Here is a 27,512-nt window from a genome sequence, read left to right on the forward strand (position 1 = left end):
ATCCACTGAATACAAAAGTATCACAGAACAGTATACTGAAATGATCATTTTAATGCACAGCTAAATCATAAGTCAGCTAACTTCATCAGAACTGAAATACATATAAAAGTACAAAATTCTGGTTACAGGTGAGCTCTCTGCTGTACATATGTATATATTATGACTATTACATGGCAAAAAGCATCTGATGACAAAGACTGCCATACATCACTTTTATCACAAGGTGGTGCCAGTGACCAAGCACATTCACTTTACAAAACTTGGACAATATTTTGCTTTGTCACCTTCATGCTATTAATACATTTTTTACACGTAAAAATAAACCAAAAATGGCAAAACAACACAGTAACTTTCCTTCCCCTTGACTCACAATCTTCTGCATTTCTTCATTCAGAATATCACTTCAGCCTACCCTGGAAGTTTTCAACAGCCATTAGCTGTACACTTCTATTTATACCAGTTCTTGCCATGGTCCTGTCTGAAACATTTAATTTACAAAGAATATGGCATATTGAGAACCAGACATTGTTGATATGCTATTTAACTCCCTAAGCTTGGGGAACATGGGAGCAATTCTCTAATAAGTGATAGTGAAGCCTCCACTGCAGAAACTCAGAATTTATGTATAGCATATAGGCAAAACAAAATGTTTTCTTTTATATGCAGGAGATACTTAGTATAATAACACATATATAGTAGCACATAATAATGCAACTCCATGGAAACTGAAAACAGAATCGGTAACAAAATTCAGGTGCAGCATTGTATTTTTGGCAGACAGCTCAGAGGAACTTCAGTAGTATCCTGTACTCCTATCAGTAGTACTCAACCACTGTAATTAGTGCAGACAAAGCATTAATATTGCATCCAGTTCTCTCTGTACAGGAAGCAGGCAGCTGTGAAACAGTTTACTTTTCAAAATCATGTACTCTTAACTTGCAGCAGTGTGATTTAGGTTTATTACAGTAACTTCCTTGATCTCAGTATTTTGAGTTGCATATCTGATATGACACTTCATTGTAATTAATAAGTAGCAACAGATTTTCACTACACTGATAAAAAGATGATTAGAAGGTTTTTTTTTTTAATATATAAATATATGAATTACATTTTAAAAAAAAGAAAGAGCTCAGCTTAACATGGAACAACTTTTCCTTAGCATTCTACTACTTCATAGTATTTAGGATCCCCTTCCACCAAAAAAAATGGAATGGAGGTAATATATCCATTCATGATTGACTGACAAATGTCAATTGTCTACTAAACATTTGGTATGTCTTGTGTAAGATAATCTCAATAGATATATCTTTCATCCATTAACCTTAATGTAAATTCAGACTTCTGAGAGGATTATAAATATTAAAAAAAAAAAAAAAAAGCCCACTAAGCAGCTCCAGCAATTAAAAGTCAAATACACTATGACCTGGTGAAATCTTGAGTATCCAAGTATGCTAAATTTAGCATTAGCCCATTCTGTTCTTACATACTACAGCCAGACCATCCACATGAGATAAGGTGGATATCTAACTCTACATTACTCCAAATGTTAAACTGCAAAATTAATGTTCAAGACTGACATTTCAGAAATGATGAATGTGACCTTTCAATCCACTTATGTTACACACAGTGACAGGATCAGAAGAGATCCTCAGCAAGCAGTATGCAGCTGGGGGTCAAGAAACCTTCATTTGTCCATTAAGCAAACACATGATTTACATTTGGTATAAAAGGTAAAGGGAAAACAACCCAAGTAAAGAAAACAGAAATTGTTTACCCTAGTATGCACTACGATTATAGGCTTTACCTCAAAATATTCAGTTCTATAGCAGAGAATACTTTTAAACTATAAACTGAATTCCCACTTCACAAAAAGCCCTTTGAAGATCAATAGTCATGATTGTTTTATGGCAGGGTAAGCCCAAAAAAAAAAACCCTTACCAAAATAAATCTGGAACTTCCATTTTCCAGTACACTGCACATTGGAACACATCTTACAGTCCTTATCGTAGCAGCTTCAAAGGCCAGAAGTATTCTGAGATGCTAGAGGTTTACCTTGATTCACCCTCGTTATTCCCACACTACCTTAAGAGAAGGCATATTATAAAAGAATATATACTTTAATGACTTCAAAGAATATATACTTTAATGATTTCTTTGGCTTATCTTCCCACAGCCCTGAATCCCAGGCATTGCCCAAAGGCACTGAAGTGGTAAACAAGAAGCAGCTGTGCAAGGAGGGCCTTTATATTCTGTGGCACTTGTCTGAATATGAAACACCTGTGTCAAATTTCTGTTATGGTGGCTTAATAGAAACTTTTTACATTCTTTTCAAAATCAAATGCATCCATGTAAGCACTGTCTCTCAAATCAACATCAAACCTAAACACCATTACAATCTGGGCCCTTAAAAGGCACACTTGGCAAAGTGATTTATAGGCAAAAGCTAACAGACAATGATACAGAGGCATGTGTACATGTTTACAGAAGCATTTTGAGAACCAAAGTCTGTAGATACAGCAAGTAAAGCAAGCACAAAGTCTCTCCTCTGCTCAGCCCATTCATTTTGCAGCAGGATTCTTAGGAGGCTGAAGTTTGTAGGTGCTGAAGTAGTTCACCACTTGCTGAGGGACTTCTGCCAGGACACACTGAGCCAGAGCTTCTTTGGGAGACTTATAAAAAAAGAACACCAAGCTTCAGTTTCCACCAACTGCTAACAAAGATTCTAAGGCAAGTAATTAGCACCTCCTCTAGAAGGCCAACTTAGTCTGACATTTCACAGAGGACTTTACACAGTGCCCTTGTGTGACAGACAGATGGAAGCTTCCTTCAGCTTCACCTTCTCACTCCTGTTACCAGAATTAGGTGGCTGTCTTGTGCCACTGAAGTAACACGAGCTGAGTGCACAAAGAGCTGCCACATCTGAAGACACCTTTTGTCACATGAAATACACAGCTCAGATATCAGACCACCACATAAACAAACTTCCACTATATGCTCAAGATGACCCTTCAGGGACTTGTCTATATCATCTGCAATCTTTTGCACCGTTTCATCCACAATAACTATTTCTATGGTGCAGCTCTCAGATAATGTTTTTACTGTAAGACTAGGTATCCATAAGAAAAAATAAAAATCTCTTTTTCTAGAAAATGAAAGCATTTGAATATATATTACACTGAGCATTGACCCTAGTTAATTACATCCAAGTGCATTACTTGATAACCATATTCTGCATTGATTTTGTTCTCATTTCAGTTTGCCTGAGTTACTCTGAGATTAAACAAAAAATTTTGTAACAAAAGTAAAAATATAAAACTAAAATAAGAAGTTATAAGGCGTATTATTAACAAGTTAATACTAAGACATGAAACAAAATTAGAATATATTAGGATGGAAATAAAAAGAGCCATTTGCCCATATTGAGGAAATTTTGGTGGTTTATATTTAAGTCAACTCTTTCCAACATTATGATGCTTAAAAGTTGACTTCTGTTAGCCTACACATACTTTATTGGGCTTTACTGATATTAAAAATTATCAGGGCTTCATTCTTTCACCACATTTTTTTGTATTTACTTTTATGAAAATGAAAACTATCACCACTACTGTGGCCATACAGTTTCTACTGATTTTGACCTCCCTGATTATGACTCAGCCTTGAATTTTAATACTGCACTGAACTGTAATCCACATTCATAAATGGGCATTCACAATAAAAAAGAAAAATTATCATAAGAAAAAACTTACAGTAAGTTTTTCCTCACAAATAAAAAACCCCATCCATTTGTTTAATCAAGTTTTACAGAGGTCATTCAGATGCAGCAACTAGCCAGAAATGCACTGCTGGAATTAGGAAATGAGGAATTTGGGGGTATTTTTTAGCATTTGAAAAAGACTTGTCTTAGAGTACATATTAGATAGACCACAAAAGCTTAGAACTAGATGTAGGACATCCTAGCAAGCCCAGCATACCTCCACAATACTTAATAAGCATATCAGTAAGATTACTTACATTTTGGAACTTCCTGAATGGCACAAACTGGACAATGTCTCTGACAGCTGCTTCTCCTGATGGGGACCTAAGAACTCCATCATCACCATCAAGAAACTCCATGGCATCAAAGTCTGCTCCCCCAACACCAACAATGATGATGGACATGGGCAATTTCGAGGCATTAACTATGGCAGCTCGAGTTTGATCAAGGTCTGTTATCACACCATCCGTTATGATCAGAAGTATAAAGTATTGCTGTCAAATCAATCAACACCGTGTTGTGACAAAGAAATAGCAAACATTGAGAAATGTTAGAAACTTAGGAAAAAAAAAATTTAGAAAAACCCACATAAAGACTACATAGTGTTGTCAATTTGGCATGTTCAGTGTGCTCACTGAATTTTACAAACATGTAATTTGTAGTCAGGCTTCATCTGTACAGTCTGAAGAAGCTTGTAAGGACAACATAATCTTTTAAAAGAAGTCATCTATAAACAGCCACCATCCAAAACCCCAATGGTATCATCCTTCTTTCCTCCAAAATTCCCAGACAAACCAAGAGATAAACTATTTCTCCATTAATTGTTCTGGGATAGAAGGCAGTTTACTGAGGTTTTGGAAAAGTAACACCTTTGAAACTTGTATGTTTCCTTTCTGGTCTATCAATACCTTTATGAAATACTACCCTTTAATTCATTCACTGTGTCCAGAAAATTCTAAATCACACCTTTTAGTGTTGAAAAAGCCAGCCATTTTCAAATTCCTTTAATCATGTTTTCTAGCTGCTTCATGAAGTTAATTACCAAGGTGTCTGAGACTATTTTGCAGTACATCAGTAATTTAATTAAGAACCACCTGAGTTACTTCCACTATTTCGTCAGGGCTTCTAAAAGTTGGCATCTTAGCTTCTGTTCTGGATTGAAGCACCAAAAATGAGCTAGAAGTACCAAGTCTAGAAATTATCAAACACTTATTGAATTTCCAGTCTTCCTTCACTTCATTTCAGATGATTACTGAATAGCATCAATTCAAGCCCCAAAGATATTCCCAGTATTCTTAGAAGTCTCTCTTCACTACTTTCCCTCCCATCTGCTTTGATGTGCCTCCAAATAATTGTTCTTCCCTTATCATGTCTGTTTAGATATCACCTTTTCTTCCTGCTTTCTGCCAGTCCATTCCCTCACTCCAGCAAGAATATTTATAAAGAAGCTATGACCACAGAAAAATATAAGCAACTGCAGCAGGACAGCCCATCACATTGGATTTATTTCTCTGTTCTCATACTTCCTCCACACTGGCAAAAAACCAGCGTCAGAATCAAAAGCCAATCCAAAATGACTGTGATATGTAATAAATGTCAAGGTAGCAAATTGTCTTCAATACATCCTTTCAGGCAGGAAAAATAAATCTCTTGCTAGGCTTACCACATGAAATAAAAGTCAAAAAAATCCAAACAAAAACAAAACCAACAAGAAGTTTTCTCCTTTCCTTAGATATGGACATCTATATATACAATAATTTTTTTACAGCTACTAGTGAAAGACTACCAAGGCAAAACCTTACCAAGCTCACGGCACATGAAAATCCATAGCTCTTTTTCAAATGGTTTCTACAGACAATTTTACATGCAAAAATAGCTAATTCTATTTTCTGATTTTACATGACATTCAATACACCAGTATTTACTATTATCAGTGATTTAGGATTTTCTGAACTTCCATGCACTATCAATATGACTGAAGACTCGGTCTTCAGAATTTCTGTTTTTAATATGGTCAACAACTCAAGTATAAAATTTTAATATGGAGGAGGCTACACCCCATACAGCACCTAAACCTTTATGGTAAAGTTAATTATCTGTGTTGCTAGCTAGGTGTCAGGAGCTATACCATCTACTTCTTCATTACCTTAGTTAATCCTCTCTCCCAGGTATAGTTGATTTTTTTCTCAGCTGAGGTTAAATCTCTCTCTTAGATATAAAGGCCTAAATTAAACTTCTGTAACTGTATAGTACTGCAAGAGCTTTGAACAGAAGATACCATAAAGGTGTTGTGTCCTTTTAAGTTTCTATTCCAAATCTGAAAAGTTTATTTAGTTAATTGAAGAGGACTGTTATGTACAATCTGCAAAAAACTGTTTTTTCTATTGTTTTAAGGGTAACATTTATTCACAAGGTAATGGGCCAACTTTCAAATTAATATATTATAAATTTAAAAGAGAAAAGAAGTATTTATAAACAAGAAGGAAAATAAAGTAAGAAAAACACAGAGTACCATAAAGAACTTACAGATGCTGTTTGCTGTTGAGTAGCTGCAGCAGCAAATCTTGCCACATGATTTATAATTGGAGAAAAATTTGTTGGTCCATATAACTTCACTTGAGGAAGACAGGCTCGATATGCATCAACAATGCCTTGGATCCCTAGAGAAGAAATAGATGCTTTTTTTTTCCTATTAGGATATTTTGAAGCATCTGATTTTCCTAAAGCTGTATGCATCAGTTACTTGATAATGCAAAGATTTAACACTAACCATGGTGGAAAAAAAAAACTATTAAGGAGCAATGGAAGCTTTCAGTTTGACCTGTGCTTAAGACATATACACAACATGACTTGCCTAGTGTGAACAGAAAGGCCATATACTCTATGAGCAAGTGTGTGAAACTGAACTACAGCTGTTCTCTTCACCTGGCACCTTGTAGTGGCTGCTAGTCTGACCAGAAAGGCCACAATGAACAAGCATTAGTAGCACCACACTCAAACCAGACAACTCCACACCAGCAGCAAAGTAGAATAGTAGTTAAGTGGTTTGACAACATGAGAGAACTATGTCCAGCCCTGTGCCCTGGCTGTTTAAACCACTTCTTTCAACAATCATTACACAAGAGTGACGCAATGCTATTTCTCATAAGTAAGAAACTGGTTGCAAAATTATTTCCTGCTACAGTACTAAACTAATTATTTAATTAGAACAACATGCTTAAGTCCACTTTTTGAGTGTCTTTATGCCTTCAACTTCGGCATTTTACTCTCTATGTCTGATGTTACTTTCTCAGACTTACCATTACAGAATGGGTTTGACGGGTTAAAATTTATTGGGAACTCATGAGATACCTGTGAAAACACAGAAGACATAGTCAGAACTTCAGATACCTCCTGAAGTAAATGCTTTCAGCTGTCCTAGGTACTGCATTTACATATTCCATTACCTGAAAGGACGGAGGAATTTGTGCACCAAATCCAAAGGCTGGAAACATCTTATCTCTAAAGAAGCAATTTTAAGGAAAACAAAGTCAGCGCCTTCTGTTAAAAACTGCCATAGTTCAGAAAGTTTAGTTATCAGTGCTGTTTTTCATCACTAAAAATGCTATTTCAGAGGCAAAATTAAAGTTCCCCATCGTATCTGTTTCTAGGACCAAAACTAGTCTTTAACACCAAATTGACAAGAATGCAAGCATTTATTTAAAACAATGCTGCTCTTTTCATAATATATGAAAAACCCTGCTTGTCTGCAGTAAAGACAAGACTTGCAACTACATGGTGCTGTTTTAGTTCTATAACTTAGCTCAGAAGTTTCATTCCAGTATATCTGCTGGCATCTTGAACACTGGGTTAAAAAATACCACAAATATCTATAGAAATCTAAAAAAAAGATCAAAACAAATAAATAAAACTCTAACACTTACGTATCATAATCCTGAATGACCATCCCGACAGACCAAATGGCTGTTAGGTATTCATTAACTCCATTAGGGCTGAGGTAATGCAGAGAGTCCGGAGAGCGAGGGTCTCCATTGGAGCCTGTAAAATCTATCCCCACCTGTCAAATGCAGTATTTATATCTGGTTGCTCTTAAAGGTTAAATCATGCTTCTCATTTCTGGCAAAGCCAAAGTGAAAACCATGAAAGAGCAGTAAATAGGACATCTACAAATCTACTTGGATACAGGTTTCTTGGAACACTCTTAAAACAATGCCACTACAAAACCCCCAAAAGCACTGCATCTCTCCAGAAGTGCTGAAATCACCCTCATCTGAATCATAGAATGGTTTGGCTTGGAAAAGGTCTTAAAGATCACCTAGTTCCAATCCCCCTGCCATGTGCAGGGACAGCTTCCGCAAGACCAGGTTGCTCAAAGCCCCAACCAACTTGGCCTTGAACACTTCCAGAGATGGGGCATCTACAGCTTCACTGAGTGTACTGTCAGGTTTTTGCTGTGTTTACTTCCAGTTATTATTCACAGCAGCTCTTCAAAATCTGGCAAATTAATTTCATTCTGTGTCTTGCCACACACACCTTTCTTCTCAGAAGTACAAGTAGCCAGGCTCCACAGAAGTCTAGACAGTTTTTTCTCTGACTTCAACAGGTCTTCTTCGCATTAGTGATGAAGCATGAAACTAAGGTGAAGACCCTATTATTTGTGCTGCATTTGCTTCACAAATTACATAACTGACAGATACTAACCCATATGAAGCTCTGCATGTTGCTTTCAAAGAGTTGTAAATTTCCCTTTGGTCTCCATCCACATAACTTAGCTAGCTCCTAATGAACATAACCAGAGGTTCAGAACCTTTTGCCAAGAGTAAAGACAATGTTTTTTTTTCTAAACAGACTAGAAGTGCTCTGGCAAAACAGCTTCTTGCTCCATGCTACAGAATAAAAAAGTCAACAACAAAAAAAAATACAATAATAAAGAAAAGTGCACAGCCAACGAATTCTATGCTTCAATTTCAAAAAGCATTCATATAAATGGTTTAACTTACGGTGAAATTCAGCTGACATCCACCCATGATGTAATCAAGGAATGTGCATTCCACAATGATCTAAAAATAGAAGATAGAAATTTTGTTTTTTTTTTTCAATGGGAAAAACCTAGCTAATATTATTGTAGCAACTTCTAAGGTTCCAGATTTGTCATCTTTACCCATGAAAAGTACTTGTTTCACCCTATAGCTATTCCACCCACCCACTGCAATGAGGACATTTGCAACATATGCCACCACACACTCAGTGCATCAGAATCAGGCCTTCAACAAAACTACACCAAAAAGACACCAAAGCAGCTCCAAAAGGACTTTCATTTATAAAATAACACATTATGACAGTTACACAATTTTACTTTGCCGTAAAACAGTGAGTTGGGAAATGCAGTGGTTCAGGATGACTTTATAAACTGGTAAGCAACCTTTCTCTTCAAGAGTGAGGGAAGGGACAGGGGACAGCAGGTATGTGATTCAGCTCTCAATTTGTCTCCTCATATTAATCAGAGTCCCTTGTATATTTACTATTTCTGAAACTTTCAACATTTTAAAGTTTATTACAGTTTGAAGATGAAGATATATCAGAGGTGTTATGTGTGAACACTTAAAACCAGAATCATACCAGAATATATTACTGACCTCGCAATGCTTAACACTCACAATGCCAGAGTTTTTATAGTTCTTTTTCTTCTGTCTTTTCTTTTCATTGATGCACTCAAACTCAACCTGCATGAATGCAAAAAAAAAAAAAACAAACAAAAACAAAACTATATTATTTATGCAACAAGTTTAATAATCCATTATTTCAGAACTGATACTTTGAGCTTATATTAAAAATGCAGTTCATTTCATAATCCAGCAAAATTAAACTCAGCCTGCTCAATGCCAGCAAGAAAAAACCCCACATTCTCAAGACAGAAATCCTCTCTTACCCAAAAAGACTATAAATCTGTTTTGACAACAGATTGTATTTCAAACAAACAAAGAAATTCTGTACCATTCTCCCTCTGAGGATTCTGCTAACAACTTTGTTTTGGTAAAAACAGCAATTCAAACAAAGCATCAGTGTTTCCAGAAGCTGTGGCTTCCATTATTATTATTTTTATTATTTAGTACAAATATGGGACTCAAAATATTAGAAAAGGACAAGCATGCACTAATAAAAGGTTTGGAAATTGCTATAGTTCATAAGATTAGGAAGGGTAATATCACTTTAGAGAAAAGCCATCTAATGTAACACACCTGCATTTTTGTGCAGTGGCAAAAATACCAATTTTTTTCAGGTTCACTAAAGTATACGTAATGCTTAAGTAGTGCTACATTTTTAAAATAAAAGTTTGAATAATACTTGAAAAAATACAAGTCTTGGTCTTTTAACTGTAGTTAAATCTGTCTTTTCACAATTTTTTTTTTTTTTTATTCCTTCATTTTTGTGATTAGTGACATTTTTTTTGTGCTGATGGTGGGGCATTTACATACCTAATAATAAAGACTGTAACCAAGACAATAATCTTAGGAAAATGGACATAAAATGCAAATGCTGTTTCAGCCTCAATTACAATAGCAATGTCAAGGTGTAGCATAACACAACTTGGAGGTCACCTGAGGCAAGTGACCTAGGTTTTGCTCCAGTATGAGTGAAACAGTTTATCAAGAACACACAGGCAGCTTAGACTGTGTAACACTTACGGGTGATGACCGAGATGCTTCCTTCAGTTTTGACATTGTCGTCTGAAAACTTCCTATGAGATCATGAGACCCATCACTATCATAGTCATAGCACTCAACCTAAAATGCAGCATTAGTGTTAGTAACAGAAAGGGCCCTACAAAAACCAATAAACACTGCAACAGCAAACAGCAAACCTGAACATCCCAAACATTCCTGTATCTTTTAGATCACAGCGTTTTTCTCGTATTGAAGTCTCAGAACTGCATAGGGTTGTACTGAAAACACATTAAGATTGGGTAGAAGCCATACTCTCAGTTTTGAATTTAATCTTCCACTCAAGTGAGAGAGAGATGAGAATACTAAGTAGCAGCAGGTCTTACATGAGCAAATAACATCCATTATATTGCATTATGTGTTGAGAGTGATGGGGTGTTGGGAAGAGCAGGAAAACAACGAAGGGTTTTTACATCCATCATGAATCTGAGCATCCAGCTAAAAATTTAGTAAATCTGTTATGTAAGCAATCACGAGAGCTTTAGCAACACTTCTATACTACTTCATTAATCCTCAAAATAACACAGAATTTATAAGCATATGAAGGTTCAGCCCTAAAGCTAGAAACAAAATTTGAAGTTTTGTTTTGCAAGATTAGCAAATTTAAACAGTGGATCTGTTAAACGATGATCCACACTTCATGGATCAGAATGTCAACTAAAAATAATTTTTCCTATAGTGAGAGCTTAAAGATAAGCTTATTATTTAATCAATGCACCCTTTTAACAGCTCAATCTACCAAAGAAGGCAGGAGTGAAGAACATTTTTTTTTCTTTTTGAAAACATAACAAAACTGCCTTTTTTTCTATATAAAAAGCTGGTTATTTATCTATAAAAGCTTATGTTCATTTCATCCACTTCTGATATTTTATTTCAGTTCAGCAAAACAGACATGATAATTAACTTCATCAAATCATATAAAACATACTAAAATAATTTAATAATTATGATGATGAATAGAAACAATAATAAATCAAGAGTCAAGTAGGTATCCCACATTACTTGGAATCAAAATGCAAGCCTCAAGAAAAATGATCAAAGTAGGTATGGATTATTAAACAGAACAGCTATTTGCATGTCCATCTTTCAAGTCTAAAAATATTGTACCTTATATTCAAGAATCAGTTTCTCTGATTACTTGAGTATTTCAGTTACAAATAAAAAAGCAAAACAACTTTAACAGACACCTGAGCTTCTGAAAGAAATTAGGTTTCTGAAAACAGGAATGTTGAAGTACAGAACATGATGAATAGATTGGGAGTTCTACTGCACACAACATGCCTCTATCTTACAGTTTGCACTACCACAACAATTTAAATTCACTAATAAATAAAAAAATGCATGCACATGCACTGAACAGCACCTTAAGTCATGCAAGCAGCCAAAGAACCAACAGGTTAATTAATGTTCATGGCAGATGCTATGTAAATTCTTCTGAATACTATAAATTATGCCAATCAAATTGAAATTTAATTTTAAAGCTGAAATTTAAAACTGAACATTATTTCCTGACCTCCAGTAGTTCTGACACCCTGTTAGCACAGTTAGTAGATGGATTTCCTTTCATTTCAAAGATACCAAAATTTGTTTTGCTTGACATGTTTGACTCATTTAAGATGATTTTTAATATCTATTCCAGACGAGAGAGAAGCATTTAATGTTATTCCATAAATGTCCTCCTGGACATGCAACAGCAGTAGGGAACAATGTGATTTAACATTCTTCCCAGCAGAACTAGGCATGCCTGATCCAGATGAAAGACTTGTGACACAGAAAAACTTCACTGACTGCAAACACAGAACATAACCATGAATCCAGAAGATAAAGGTTCAACTTGGTTTGTGCACTGCTGGGCATACACAAACTAAGCCATTAAAAAAGTGAAAAGCCACTCATAGAAAAATTGCTGGTTTACTTACTATGACAAACAGCCCATTACACATGCAACCGTGTGCATATAAAAGTGTTAAAGGCATTGTTTAATCCTTCAATAACATTCCATAACACAATTCTGCCTACATTTTAATGTTTGAAGAGATAGGTCCTGCATTTCTAAGGCAAAAATCAAACTGCCTGTCTGCAAGTCTATAACTATTCCAAGTAAAGTCTATTTCCTCTGCATACAAACCTACACTTCTGAGGTAAGATTTCAAAGAACAGACTTTATTAAAATTATGATAGAGCCGAGAATAACTCTTCATAGATACATTTAGATCAATGTTCTATAGCTTTAGTATGGCTGCTTAATGAAAAGGAGAAATAAATTTATAGAATATAGAGATATAAGAGCTAAGCAGCCAATCAGGCAGTCACTGGTCTTTTTGGGGAAAAAGGAAGCAAAAAGGAATGAGATGGAAAAAAACATGGAAGCAGTAAGGGAGGAAAGTTCTGGGCTTGTAAAGTTGTTCATTAGTCTCCTCTTTAAATATGTATTTAAATCCAGCCAGGTGCTGGTAACACCCAGATCCCTGTGGCTGTTAAGGATTTTCCAGGACTGCCTCAAGTCATATGACTAATATCCATTACATGCAAATCATGTTCTAAATTTTCCTTCCCAAAGGAAGAGCATCAAATATAGCAGTTTGCTGTATTCAGGTATTCAAGTTTCTTTTTCAAAAGCAAAACCACCAAGTTGCTAACACGATCATAATAGCTTATAAATGGCATTTTGATTGGTTGTTTAGCTTCAATTTCACCTCTAAAGGGAATTCCTGAAGAAAAATACTCAGAAGTTAAACACAATTTATTCAAGTTAAAATTGGAAAAGAGAAAACATTAAAGTCCTGGTAGAACTACCACTTCACAGGTTTTTGTTTCTGACAGAAAATTCAGTTTTATATGAAGGGAAAAAGTTGCTATAACTGGTATTCACAAGCTGTATCTGACCCACATCTGTTAGCTAGTATATTAAGTGTAATTTATTTTATGAGCAGTACATTTAAAATTTCATTAACATTACCTGTTTCACCAATAACAAAGTATTACAAGACCCATCACTTAGAACAAAGCATCTTCTAGCTTTTAACATGCTTCTTTCACTGTGCAGTATCTTTAACACCACCAGTACTGACTTATGCCATGCTAGAACTGTACAATCAAAATAAGAAACTGCACTTGATATTTCAAAGATATTTGTGTCCAACTGGTATCCCAGACCTTCAAAGACCAGCTTCTACCACACAATGCATCACGAATGTGCAGGGCTTTCCACTTTCCCCTAAAACACGGATATGTATCTGTGCCTTTCAAATAAGAAACCTAATACTATTTGAAACAAAAACCCTGCAAGTAACTAGAATAACACATCTTCCCCTTGTTACATATTTTAACTTTTAATGCATTAATTTATACACACATTTAATATGCATTACCTTGATTGACTTATCCATGTCACTGTAACACAGAGAATTGAGAGAGATTTTAAAGGGCCTCCAAACAGGATTCAGGTTGTTTTTAATAACCTGTTGAAAAGAAAAAGGCATAACACCATTGTCCACAATGGCAGAAAGTAGTCATCATAATGGGTCATACCTTCATGCCATGATTTTTGTGTGCAATGTTACTGTCTAATGCGCTCCAAATACTATAAGGATACATTATTACTCAAGCTGATGACTGAAATGAACATAGAAAAGATGTATCTTAAGCAGAAGAACCACCTCATGAGAGAAACAGTAAGCCTGACAAAAAGGATTTATAGTTCTTCAATATCCAAATTACAAAATGAATACAGTCACCACCTTCCTATGGGCACAGCACCTCAGCTGTAACTGGGCCCTGAGCTGCCACTGCAGTGAGACATTTTGAAATTACTCTTAGCCTGTCAGTTGCTGTCACAGGACCCCTATACCTCCTCCTGGATGAAAGGCTGCTGCTGAAGCACATTTTCCCTCACTCTGCAGCAGCCTTGGTTTGCCCTTGCTATGCAAGCATTCAGCATCATTATTTTCATTAGTAAAGGGCACAGCCAGGTGACACTTTCCTAAGAATAGTAGAGTCAGGAATGCCAAAGTCCTGCCCGTAGAACTGAGCAAACGTCCCTGTGTGAGTATGCAGCTTTTTTCCAAAACAGTGGTTTTCTCCTAGTTTACTGGAAGGAAAAAAAAAAAAAAAAAAAAAAAAAAAAAAAAAAAAAAAAAAAAAGGTTTTCTTTCCAAATAGAATGTCATGTATCAAAATCAGCATAAAGAGAATAAGGTATATTTCCCAGAGAAGTCAGTGGAAGTGATGAAAGAGATGATGCAATTTCTAATTAGTCTGCACGTCAGCTCCAGGCCAGTCAACTATTTTTGTAAGGCATTGTATCTCTAGTGTGGTGACACATTGGAAATTGAATAACCTTAACGTCTTTGTTGATAACTGAAAATACCCTACCTCTGTTCTGTGAACCATCACCCAGTTTCCATCTCCAGTCTGTTTGTGGAATTCCAGATAAGGATCAGACTTTCCAAAAAAATCCTGTATTTAAATAAATGCAATTATCTCAGAACAGCCTGTAGTGTGAATACCATTAAATTCTAGTTAACAAACACTTAGATTAACAAAATGTAAATTAAGGGAACAAAAGCTTTAGATAATGAAATGCAAGTATGATTATATTACCACCCATGAAAGAGGAAAATAAAGAAGGGAATGTCCTTCAATTTAGGAGAAAAATGTCCACATATCAAATACCTGAAAGTTCAAGCAGAATATTTATACCAGTAAGTATTACAATGGATAGATAGGAGACTAAGGATTTCCTCCAGTTCAAAGAAAGTATCATTAAATCAAACGGTAAAAAAAAAAAAAATTCCATTATTTTTTTAAAGTTGTTTTAAAAAGTCTCTACAGCCAGTTTTACATTCAACATAACTAATTCATACACACCAGGTACACTTTTCACCATTTATTTCAGGGAGGTAATGAGCAATCATTTATAAGCCATTGAAACAAAAAATATACCAAAACTCCCTTTTATTTATGAATGGGAACATGTTTCTCATGGACTACCCCTGAAATGCATTTTTATCTTACTTAGAAATATACTACAATTAATTTCAAAACAGTCAATGAAGTTACTCTGCAGCAATCTTACTTGAATTTCTTTTTTAAGAAAAAATATCTTAAAATCTTAAGATTTTAAAAAAGATTAAAAATCTTAAAAAAAATATTAAAATCTTAAAAGAAAAATCTTAATATATTTTATTTTTAAGCAAAAATGAGAATGAATACTCAAATGTTTCACACTTTGACAAGACTGATTTTATGACTTTATCAAAGAAACAGTAATCACTTAAATACCTTATTGTCCAGTTTCCTTGCTTCTAATTCAAATACAACCACCCTGTTATCCTTTACTTCTTCTGCTGTAATCTAGGTAGGCAAACAAAATACTCAGTTTTTATTCAGGAACTACACAGTTCTCATACTGACAGCATTAAAAAAGTCCCCATGTTTTCTCACAAATGAAGCATTAAAACATAGGGGGGAGGGGGCAGAAAGAGAGGAACAATTTGATTTGACATTGGGATTCCATTCCATCAATTTACCACAGATGATGGCACTGACAGAGATATGCCCCAAACAGCAGCCCATTGCATGCCCTAATGGTGTATGCAACAGGACTTACAATACAGGAGGATTTGGATGACAAAGCTATTGGATGACAAAGATAATTTAGTGGAGCAAAAAAATATGCTTTACATCACTACAGAATAGACTCACTGCATTCAAGCCACTAACTAGAAATAAAACCCAGAAACAACTAAGGATGAACTCTGAAGACATTTATTTCTTAACTGTCTTACCGTAATGCTTCCTTTTCCAGCAGGTTTGCCATTTTTAAGCACTAATGGTTTTGTTAGAGTCCTGCTAGAAACTATCTGCAAGACAAAATTTGAATATCAAGCATTATTAACACAATTTAATAGATTTACAAAGGAATGAAATGAGTCAGTGAGGTATTTTCATTTTAGTAATTTCTCCTTTTTTTTGTGAAGATGACAGCATTACATGTACTTCTCATAACTTTCTGTAAATAAATAGGTAATATTTTATTCATTTCAAATTTTTTAAATATATATGCAGATGAAAACATGCAGAGCTTCAGGAATAATAAGAATTAAAACATAATACCTCAGGTTTCAATTTCAAATTCTTAAGTTTTCCATACACACCTTTAAAATGCATGCAAGGCGTATTTCATAAACAGATTCAGCTAACAGATTTATAAACACAATGTGTGTCATTTAAAAAAAATGGTCAGGTTTCCCTCCACAGTTTCCAGCTGATTTTATTTTACCCTATTCAGGCAATGGTTCCTCAGAAGTGTGTCTATTCATTAGACAGGTCCTTCTTTATCTTAAGAATGAATGACTAATTTTAATTGACATTAAATTTCAGTTCACAATGCCTCTATCCTTATAATGCATTTTAAATAAAAATACTTAAGGCACAGGGCAGGAAAAAAAATCCCAAGACAGCTCTTCTGAGAAGTGCCTTTGAAGGACCTATTCAAAAGAACAAGTTAAAAAGAAGCTGCTCCATTGTGATGGCATCAACAGCAGAATATGAGTGGGAAATAGCAGCAAATCTACAGCTGGTAGAACTAGAATCATTGCTGGAATGGAATGGAAAGCAGATTACAAGGATAACATAGCCCTTGTGAACACTCACATGCTGTTCTATACTGATTTTCTTTTTTTGGGAGCATAAAATAGGAAATTTAAGTATTAGAGTAAATAAACAGCAATACTACAACTTTGTGCTCATTGAGAGTCCTTTTACTTTTAGATAGCAATCCAACAGTCAACATCCTAGTAGAGCACATTTCAGGGCATCACCTCAAGACACTTTGCAAATAAAATGTACATACACTGAACTGAGGCTTGAAAAAACAACTGAAGTGCATCCCATTCAACTTAAGACATCCTATTTAACTCCAACTACACAAGAACATAGTGATACATTCAAAGTAAAAGTGGCCAATGATTTCCAGTAACTTAATTCTAAAGGAAATCATCTGCATGCTTACCTGTCCCAGCGTGCATTCAAATTCTCCTAAGAAGTCATCATCACTCAGATCATAGGTTTTGTTATCAATGTCATATATTCCAAATTTAAGTTTCTGAACAAGCTCAAAATAATAATCAATTAAGAATTTCTTGGCAAACTTTGGGTTCAAGGAATTTTTAACTCTTTCTGTGCGATCAACCTGAAATTAGAAAGATACCACTTTATCCAAACAAACAAATCAAATCAAATTAAACAAACAAGCAAATCAAATACCATATTATTAAATATATTCAAAAGTTCTTAAATTACAATTATCTTCCTATAAACCTTTCATCAAAGTTATATTATAAAATGTTATATTATATATATTTCAAAATCCAGTGCTCTAAATTAGGGGTACTTGACCTATTTTTCATCACTCCCTCTAAGGTGGGACCTATTCCTGCACACAGAAGACCAACATAAAATCCTGTATTGTCAAATTCAGGATGAGATCCTAGTTTTGGAGTACTGTATTTATAGAAGCACATCTAAACACTTAGAAGGCTTCTTCTGTTGGTCCACACATGGCTGGAGGACAGTGCTAAAAATCAGACAGTTGTAAGTATTTAATAGCAAATGATTATGAGTATATTGCCCATGTAATTATTTGTTGTGGTTTAACATAGCCTGGTTTCTACGTAAGGGAAAAATGCAAACCCACTCCAATATTACAGATATAATCTAACAAAAAGTATTCAAAAGTGCTGGTACAAAATTAAATGTTTTAATAAAAACACATGTCATAGTATTTTAAAAGGTCCAACAAGGCAGGATGTGTTTTCAGCAGGTTTGTGAGAAGCATCAGGCTGTACCTCATACCACTGCTGACCACTTGAGTTTTGGAGAAGCACACACAGAGGGTCTGACTTGGAACCAACATCTTTATCCAAGAGATTGGTGCAAGAAATAGTCAGCTCCACCTTTGTCACACACTGTGCCGCCATTGGTTACACTAGAAAGCAGCAACAGAAATCATCATTAAAATGGAATAAAAAGCAAAAAAGAAGGATTATCACAATGCATTAACTCTAGCTGATCACAAGAAGTGTTAGCTTGTCAAAAGTGATGATTTGAGGTTACAAATGCAAATTTTACCATTTATGATGTACAAATATATTAGCATTATTACTGCCACACTCTTGTCTTTTCCCCACAGGTATAAACTTCAAAATCTGAACATAAAAAACAAGATCAGGTTTCTGAGAACACTTGAGGAACCAAATGAAAAATGGGATATATCTCAAAGAAGGCACAGTGATTTGAATTGCTGCCAATAAAACTTCACTTTAAATGAAATCCAAAAGCCCACACGAATGCCAGTATCTTATAATGTAGATATTGTTAATTCCATGAATAGGAAAACACATTATATTACCTACTCTTCTACCAAACCTTTGTAACAAAATGCTGAAACCATATGGATGGCAGAATTGGAAAAGCCATTTAAGCAGGTAACAGGTGATCTTGCTTTAGTAAACTTACAATAACAACTACATATTTTAATAAGAAGGATAAACACTTTGAAGTTAAGTAATAACTGTTCTTTCTGAAGATCCAGTTTTAAAGCATCCTTACATTTTCTCTTTAAGTACCTCCATCATTGTCCACTGGACAATGATCACCAAGACCAGCAGATATTACTAACCTGCAGAATCAACTTGATTATCAGTTAAGAATCCCACAATGCATTTGCAAGCCCAAGAAGATCTGAGCACCAGATTACTTTCTACATATATAAAAAAATCTCCATAATTATACACTTCAAGGATAGAGTTAATAATTTCCAACAACTCTTAGAGAAGTAAACCTCTACAGTACAATTGTCCTTGACTCAGAGACTAAAACTTCCAAATCTTTCCAGAAGCAGCCTACCTTGGAAGCTCCCAAGCTTCTTTAGTTTCAGGTGCCTTCTCTCCAGTAAACCCACAGTCTAGACCAAGTATCTCTCTGGATTAACTTGTCTTAAAAGTGCATGAGACACCAAAGAGAACAAGGCTGAAGGAAAGGCATCTATCTGGTCAGCTCACTAGCAACATATGCATTCACATTTGAATATGAAACTACTTAACCCAAGCCAGCTCACTTCTTTTGACTGTATTCATATGACCTGTCATGAAAATGAATTATTTTTTTTTAGAGGCAAAAAAGGGAAAGGAACATGGAAAAGACAAGGAACAAACTGAAAATAAGAGAAAGAAAACACTGGGGTGTGACAGAATTTTTCCGAGGCTTCTTGTATTCCACAGGGCATAATTCACATCTCATCTCCATTCTGCTATCTCAGTGATGGACCTGTTTGAGACTGAGTACATATCTGTAAAAGAAACACTCAAACATCCATGCACATATTTTAAGATTTCATAGAAATCCTCATGCACCTCCCAAATGCCTAAATGTGATTTCTTCTTTGAGTATCTTTTTGTTCCCATGACTTTATCAAGTTTAATTCATTGTCCTTGAGGGGAAATGAGTGAAGGTCTAAGTATTAAAATAGTTTTTAAACTAATAGTTTTTAGGCTTAGAAAGTCTATCTCTTTAAAGCAGTCTGCCCTTTTTCCTTGTCCTTTTTTCTTTTTATACTGGTATTTTCCATTCCCTATTGCTTTCCTGGCTGCCAGATCAAGCTCATTAACAGTCAGTGCCTTTCCCACAGAATCCAGTGCATACCAGTACATGACTCCTTAATGACAGTTTCCAGAGAAACAACTTTCTGCTGACAAAATGATGCTCTACCTCCCACTGGTGCTGCAACAGCAAGTTGAAAGGGTTTGTATGAAACTCAACAGAATTTAAACTTGAATTGAGATGCATTTTCAAACCAGTCAAAATTTTCTTGCTTCAACTGGCAGAAACTCCTCATTATTAAGAGTCCTTGAAAGCACCCATTTCTTTCATTAAGGTAATTTTTCCAAAATCACTAAATAAATAAATAGATAGCATCCAGCCAACATAAAAATATGGTAAGCTTTTTCCTCTTTTTGTCTGTGTGTGTACTCACACTTCTCATACATTTCAAGTACTTTCTCACATGAACACATCCATTTTGTTACTTTCTCTCATCCTCCATGTCACCAACTCTCCCACTATGCATCTAATGCAGGAAAAGAGCAGATTGAGTGCTGTGCAAAAACATCCTTTAGCATAGAAAAGGTATGAATAAAAAGGCTGACTCCCTTCCCTGAAATGCAAATGCTCAGTTGAGATGCAACTGTGTCCGTATTAGATAAAAGACAACTTGTAGCAAGAACATGCATTTATTTAAGTAGAGGACACTCAAAATCGACATAAAGAGCAAAACTACACAAACCACAAGATGGTCCTTTAATCTTTACCTTTTCCAGTTTTGAAAAATCCAAGATGAAAAACAATATAAGGTATTTTTCTCAGAAGTTTTGAGACTATTAGGAATCTATTTTTGCATAATGGGTTGAAGAAGTCTGTAATACTAATACATTTCAAGAAATAATTTTGCTAGTTTACTCAAAAAAATATGTTTCTCCCTTAGACTGGTATCTTTTACTGCAAATAGTTATAGTGATGTTCAGTAACATTATAAACGTTACAAGTTAGTAAAATACTTATTAGCAAGAACAAGTCATGTCTCTTTAATCCAAAGCAGTATTTATGGTAGCAAAACTTAGTAAATAAACAAGAGATACTTCTTTTACAACACTGCACACCTTACAGAATTTACAGGGCACATATGCTTCACATGTGTGAAGTCAGGAGTCTCTCAAACAGCACTACCTGCTGGAGCTCTGCTCAAGCTGCACAAATCCTCCTCATCCCAAATGCATGAATGAAAGAACTACTCCAGCCCCACCCAATTCTCCTCACCTCTAAAAGCCCGTGTTAGCTGAAAAGTTCCCACAGTTTGAGAGGTGGATGATAGGGTTTCTGAAGATGATAAACATCCTCAAGGATCAGTCACTGCCAGGTAAGCAAGCAACCTCTTCTTGAGGGCTGGATGCAGTACAGAGTCTGGCAAATTGCATTTTTTTCAGGATGGTGAAAATAAATCATGGCTGCACTAGTGCATTCCCTCTTGAAATACAATTCTACAATATATCTAGGCAAATCAAATGTAAAATATTCTAGATACATGACCAGATTACTTGAACACTTGGAATTCCAGAATAACTTTACAGAGACAGATTATATTGTTCAGGCAGTCATAGGATAAGCTTCGACTGCCAGTAAGTTACACCACATAACAAGAGATTTACTTAGTGTTATTGAAGTAGCTGTGCTCCACATTGGTCATATTTAATTAAAACCTTTGCTTTTCTCAAGCTATCAACTTGCACTCCATGTAAGGTACCAAAAAGGGAGGCAAAGCACACTAGAATGTGTGTAGGTGATAGCTCAGTAATCCTTTTTATTGAAATAGCTTTTAAGATTGCAGAAGTACATCAGGCTTTAAAAAAAATATTTGGACAGAAAAAGACTGAAGATTACTATATATAATGTACATCTGAACTGCAGTGATGTACAGTCACAAGGGATCCCCTGCCATGTCTAGGCTGCTCAAGAGCATGATTAGGTCAACTAAGAATATGACAAGTCTTTCTGTTTGAGCTGTAGTTATCACAGGAAAAATCAAGGACTAGTCTTGCAGTTTTACAGATCAGAATGTTCTTTGAACTCCAGTGATGATTCTAATGAAGATAAGTGGTAAACATCAAACAACTGAGTCATTGTCTGTTTTCCAAAAGAAACTGCAAACATGGCACTCTACCTGGAAAGGAACAGATCTATTACCAGAATGATCTGACAGTGCAGTTAGGAACTGCTAGTCTGTAGCAATCCTCTCCATGCTGCATTGTCAGAGGACGGTATTGGCTTGCCCAGATAACCTTGCAGAGCATTACAATGACATGTTCCCAATTACAGATGCATCCTGTCTGACAAGCAGAAATACTCAACTAAAAGACAAAAGGACTAATGAAGTGGATTTGGCATCACTGTCTTTAGTCACAAGTCTCTAACCTGTTCTGATGGAAATTATTGCTGACATTGAACATTTCCTAGCTCCTTCAAACTGCTAATGGCAACAGACCAAAAATCCATAATTTTTAGATATCTCAGGGCCCAAATGAACACAGAAAGGCCACAAAAAGCTTGCAAATGAAGTCTATTCCTGGTCAGCTAATCTGATCTAGAATTATGGTACACTTAAGCATTTTATGCCAGCTGTGTGCCAGACTGAAAAAGGAAGAAAATGTCACATCTGCTGCAAGAAGCTGACAATGAAATTGTGACAAATGGATGCTTCTTCTCACTGTTACAGCTGGTAGCAACACAATTTCTAGTGATCTTGGGCTACACACATATAAATATATATTTTTTTAAATCTCAAGGTAATCCTTCAGTTCCCAAGGAAACAGACCATCCTACTGGAAACAGACATTTCATACAAGGTTACAAAAATTAAGACTGTTTCCCAACCTCATTTCATCACTACATTTGAAAAAAATCCCCAAAAGTCAGCTTCTCTAAAAATCCTACCTCCAAATCGGAATTCTGGTTCCTCTTTTCAGTTTGTTTACAAGCAATACAGCTGGAAAAATCTTTTAGCTGATGTGCTGACAAGCTAAGTACCAGAAGCAGCTTGATCATTCTGTATTTGAAGAACCACACAAAAACCTTGAGTGTAAGCTTTCTCTTCTAATAGTGCAGCTACAGCTATCACTGCTTGAGTGATAGCTCTACCTATCTTGGGGGGTAGGAAGTCTCTGCAGAGGGGTCAGGCTGGATCAATGGGCCAAGGCCACCAAGTACTGCATCCTGCACTTGGGTCACAATAACCCCAAGCAGCACCACAGGCTTGGGAAAGACTGGCTGAAAACCTGCCCAGCGGAAAAAGACTTGGGAGTGCCAGTCAACAGCTGGCTGAGCACAAACCAGTGTGTGTCCAGATAGCCAAGAAGCCCAAAGGTATCCTAGCCTGTAGTAAAACAAGAGTGGCCAGCATGACAAGGGCTGGGATTGTCCCACTCAGCAATGGTGAGGCCACACAAATCACAGTGATAGGCCAAAGGTTGGACTTGATGATCTTGGAGGTCTTTTTCAACCTAAATGACTCCATGATTCTCATATTCACTATTTAGTATGCAGGAACTAATTAGAGCATTCTGAACTAAACAAGTAATATTAGGCTGATAAAAACCCTAATGGCCACACTGCTCATTTTACTGGGGATTGCACCAATCAAAAACAAAAGCTAACATTTAAGAACTCTGAGGTATATGCACACATGAGATTGGAAGCATAGTTTTCTGTATGGGAAATGAATCATCTATTTATACAAGCTTTATGATACTCTATTGGATTGGTAGCACACTGGTATAACAAGTCAGGCAACTATATGCAGGTTGTTTCTATATATAAAAATCTATCACTAAGTTACATTGGCAATGAACATAGAATTCTGTTTTTTTTTTAAATCTATTATACAGAAAATATTATTTTGATTTCTAGGATACCTGTTCACAAAATTACTTCAAAACAGTTATTTCTAAATATCCTGTTGCTATTTATTTGGGCATTTTTTAATCCTGTATATCTGTGTTTGTTTGCCCATTAGGCACACCTTTAATGCTTGGTTCTTCCCAGCATCCTCCTTACACAAAAGTATTTTAGGTGATGTTTTCATTCAAGTGAGCTAAACTATAAATGGTAATATTGTGCCTTGAACAAGAAAATTAAGTAACACAGATCTCCTGACTTCAAAATTCAATTATTTTAAGTGTACAGCAGCAAACCAGAGCAACACATGTTCCTGGCATATATGTTTACATACTTTATCAGAATATTTTTATGCCAAGTATTTCATTAAAACAGTCTATCAACTATGCAACATGAATAGTTAAATTGCGTGCACTTCATTGCAATTTCTCTGTGCAGAGCCACTGACTGATTGATTACACAATTAACATTAGCCACAAGAAAGAAAAGCTTTTATCTCACTAAAACTTGCTGTACTTTACTGCAGAAACAAGATGCAGGTGAACACATGCTTTAGATTAATCCTTTTTACAGTTACTTTCAAGGGACATTGTGCCTCTTCACAGTTACAAATGCTAGTTCTTAAAAATTAGTTACTTACCTCAGAGGTCTGCCTCAGGGCCCCTCAGCAAAAGGCTAAAGCTTCAACCAACAGTAGCACTAAAATGTGAAAGGAAATTAAAACCAAGAATTGTTATTCCCATAGATCAATCAAAGTAAGAGGTTTGAAGGCAAATGGTTTGAGGAACTACAGTTCCTCTTGAAATAAATAACCTGTCCAACAGTTCTATGTGTCCATGACAGCAGCACTGTAAAGATTACTCAAGGGAAAGTCAGAGCCTTTGTTAGAGAATAATACATACTAAATATTATAAAAGTCCAGCAGGAAAAGTTCTTTAAGATTTTAAGAATGAAGACCCAATTACTGGTTTTGTCCTATTCATTAATTTATTTTTTTTTTCAATAAGGTGAGAGTGGACTAGAGTAAATAGATCAAAATCAGTGGCTCTAACAAACCTGTGCACCCTTACACAGCTAAAGGTTGACTAAGAAAAGTCCATGAAATCAGTATTCCACAGTGGTCCAGGACATCTCAGCATAAACAACAGCAACATCTTGAAGCCAACAATCACAAAATTGCACTTTACTGTAGCCCAGAGGTATTTCAAACCTTCCTGTATGCAAACCAAGAGCTCTCCAGTCAGCTGCCCTCCAGTGCTGTATCACAGCAGCTACTTGCACTCAGCATTCCCTGTGCCTGGCAGGAGTCATTCAAGCTCTGCATATCCACAGGCTCCCAAGTGGCTCTGAAGACAGGCACACAGCAATCATGCTAATTCCTGGAACCATCAGATAATTGCACATATGCTAACCACCTGCCATGAGGAATTTATAACAACCCTTCTGAGTAGGGGAAGTACCAGAGCAAACTGCCACAACTAGAACTAATTCAGCTGCCTCCTAAGTGTGCCTTTGATAAAGCAGAGTCAAAGTGCACCTGATCCATCTATAAGATGGAATGGATCTACAGGACAGTCTTCCTTCAACCAGAGAACAAAGTACAAAGCAAGTGATCCAAATCAGTAAAGACTACTCCTTAAACAGAAGCTTGAATTGAACAACCAAACCCTAAAATTCCTCTATTCATAAATCCCCCAGACACTTAATAATGCCCTTTCAAAATGTCTGAGCAAAAGCATCTCATCTAAAGCAATATTAAAGCTAAACCAAAGAAATCAAACAGAATCAGAGAGTTGATGGAAAAGACCTTTAACATCACAAAAAAACCACATCACAAATCTACTTCCTGCCTACTTGCTTGCACAAGCCATATCACACATTCAAATGTCATGTTAGGAAAAGCCAGTATTAATCTTTGCATAACTGATCTACAAATAGAAGTACTTTTCTTGGGTTTAATAGGAACTAATATCCACAAATACTAAGTTGATCATATATTACTTATTTTTGAAGAGCATCCTGACTTTCACAGGAAAATAAACAGGAGGGAATAGAAAGCATCTTATTCCTTAACTTTTCCCCTGAAGGTATTTCCTTTAGAAAACCATGTAATGACAGCATTTGTTCCTCAATCAAATGAAGGTTAAAAAAAAAATAAAAAATTCCACCCCAGATATGTGTACAGTTGAGATCTGAGATTTTAAGTTTACTAATCCTTATACTATGGCTTCCCTTTAGCGTTCAGTTCTGGAGAAACACCTGGCATAAAAGAAGGCTGTACAAACACTGTGGTACCAAATTTTCTACTTTGGAATTCTGGCAAATTATATTTAATAATAGCTTAGTTATTCAGCCTACCAGAAATAGATTTCAATAGCTGAACCAAAATTAGTCTAAAAGTCACCTATAACAAATCTGTATAGATTAATTTTAAGACATTTAGCACATACATACTTCTTGTAAAAACACTGCATTCTTCCTAACACTGTCACAAATAAACAAAAAGACCTCTGTCTCCTACTCCTTGAATCTTTCCTGACCTTTTTCTTCTCATGATTTTTGGTGTTCTGCATGCATCTCAAACCATCTTTCCTGAGTGATGATACACATATAAAGTTGAAATTTAAAGCTCCAACCAAAAAAAAAAAAAAAAAAAAAGCTGGGATTAAACTTGACTGTATTTACTTTTACTAAACCAACTTTTTGCACCTTCACAGAAATATTTTAAACTTGAACCTTCATGGACAGAACCCTCCAGGAAAACAAATGTAAGCACTGGAGGCAGGGCAATACATATTACTTTGAGGATAATGTACTTTCAAGACAGGAGTATACAAGCAAAAGGGAAGAGGTTTCACACTTTAGAAGTTTTCCCTAGTGGAAGAGTAAGTTATGACAACATGATCATTATCTAAGGTTTGTCTTGTATATATTATGCAACTACAGTGAAGGAAGAAAACAACCACCCACTCAGCCAGCAGCTCAGAAAGAACAGCACGCGGTTTTCAGGAACGACGCTGACTCTCGACAGCCTCCTCTGCCAGAGGCAAGGATGCTTCTCGGAGCGGCGTTTGCACCGCCACAGGGTCGGCACTCGGGGCTCGAACCTTCCGGCCTACAGCTCTAACTTCCCCGAGCTCCGCTACCCGCGGGCCGGCGGAACGGGCAGCGCTTCCTCGATCCCCGCGGCAGCAGCTCCGTGTCCCGGCGCAGGAAGCGGGGCCGCACCCGCGGGGACACTCCAGGCGAGGAAGGGCTGGGCCAGAGCCGCCTGGAGCCCGGTCCCGCGGCCCCAGCCCCGCCCGGCTCCCACCGCGCGGGGCAGCGGGGCCAGGAGCGCGAACCCCGCGGGCCCGGCGGCCCGAGCGCGGCCGGACCCCCCCTCACCTGCAGCGCGGCGCCTCCGGACCCCGACCCGCGGCGGCCCCGCCCGCGCCGGACACCCCGCCCCGCCCGGCGCAGGCGCACGGCCCCGCGCCCCCCCGCGCGCCCCGGCCCGGCGCGGCGCCGCTCGGCCCGGCGTGGCGCGG

At 36.5% G+C, this 27,512-nt stretch overlaps 1 protein-coding gene across 2 annotated transcripts; it reads right to left on the minus strand.

The window, feature by feature from the left end:
* Positions 1-33: 33 nt before the first annotated feature.
* On the minus strand, positions 34-27,449 carry CPNE3 (copine 3). 2 transcript variants are annotated; one of them, XM_056485240.1, is made up of 17 exons: positions 27,370-27,449; positions 24,623-24,681; positions 18,327-18,466; positions 17,492-17,671; positions 16,266-16,340; positions 15,760-15,831; positions 14,851-14,934; positions 13,848-13,937; positions 10,441-10,539; positions 9,391-9,477; positions 8,755-8,814; positions 7,678-7,811; positions 7,201-7,255; positions 7,054-7,105; positions 6,281-6,414; positions 4,012-4,248; positions 34-2,669 (listed from the first exon to the last, which is right to left on the minus strand). In XM_056485240.1, the coding sequence occupies exons 3-17, from the start codon at positions 18,456-18,458 to the stop codon at positions 2,559-2,561; spliced, it is 1,602 nt and encodes a 533-aa protein (XP_056341215.1). In that variant the 5' UTR covers positions 18,459-18,466; positions 24,623-24,681; positions 27,370-27,449; the 3' UTR covers positions 34-2,558. The 2 variants fall into 2 exon arrangements, with proteins under 2 accessions (XP_056341215.1, XP_056341216.1); XM_056485241.1 differs by having other exon boundaries at positions 26,953-27,426.
* Positions 27,450-27,512: the final 63 nt, after the last annotated feature.

This window comes from Oenanthe melanoleuca, chromosome 2, assembly GCF_029582105.1.
Source record: "Oenanthe melanoleuca isolate GR-GAL-2019-014 chromosome 2, OMel1.0, whole genome shotgun sequence".
In the NCBI taxonomy this organism is placed as follows: domain Eukaryota; kingdom Metazoa; phylum Chordata; class Aves; order Passeriformes; family Muscicapidae; genus Oenanthe; species Oenanthe melanoleuca.

Coding starts and splice junctions, on each gene's coding strand:
- CPNE3 (XM_056485240.1), bottom strand. CDS start 18,458: ATGGCGGCACAGTGTGTGACAAAGGTGGAGCTGACTATTTCTTGCACC. Junction 9,478..10,440: donor AAGCATCTCGGTCATCACCC/GTAAGTGTTACA, acceptor GCATTCATGCAG/GTTGAGTTTGAGTGCATCAA. Junction 4,249..6,280: donor CTCAACAGCAAACAGCATCT/GTAAGTTCTTTA, acceptor TTGATTTGACAG/CAATACTTTATACTTCTGAT.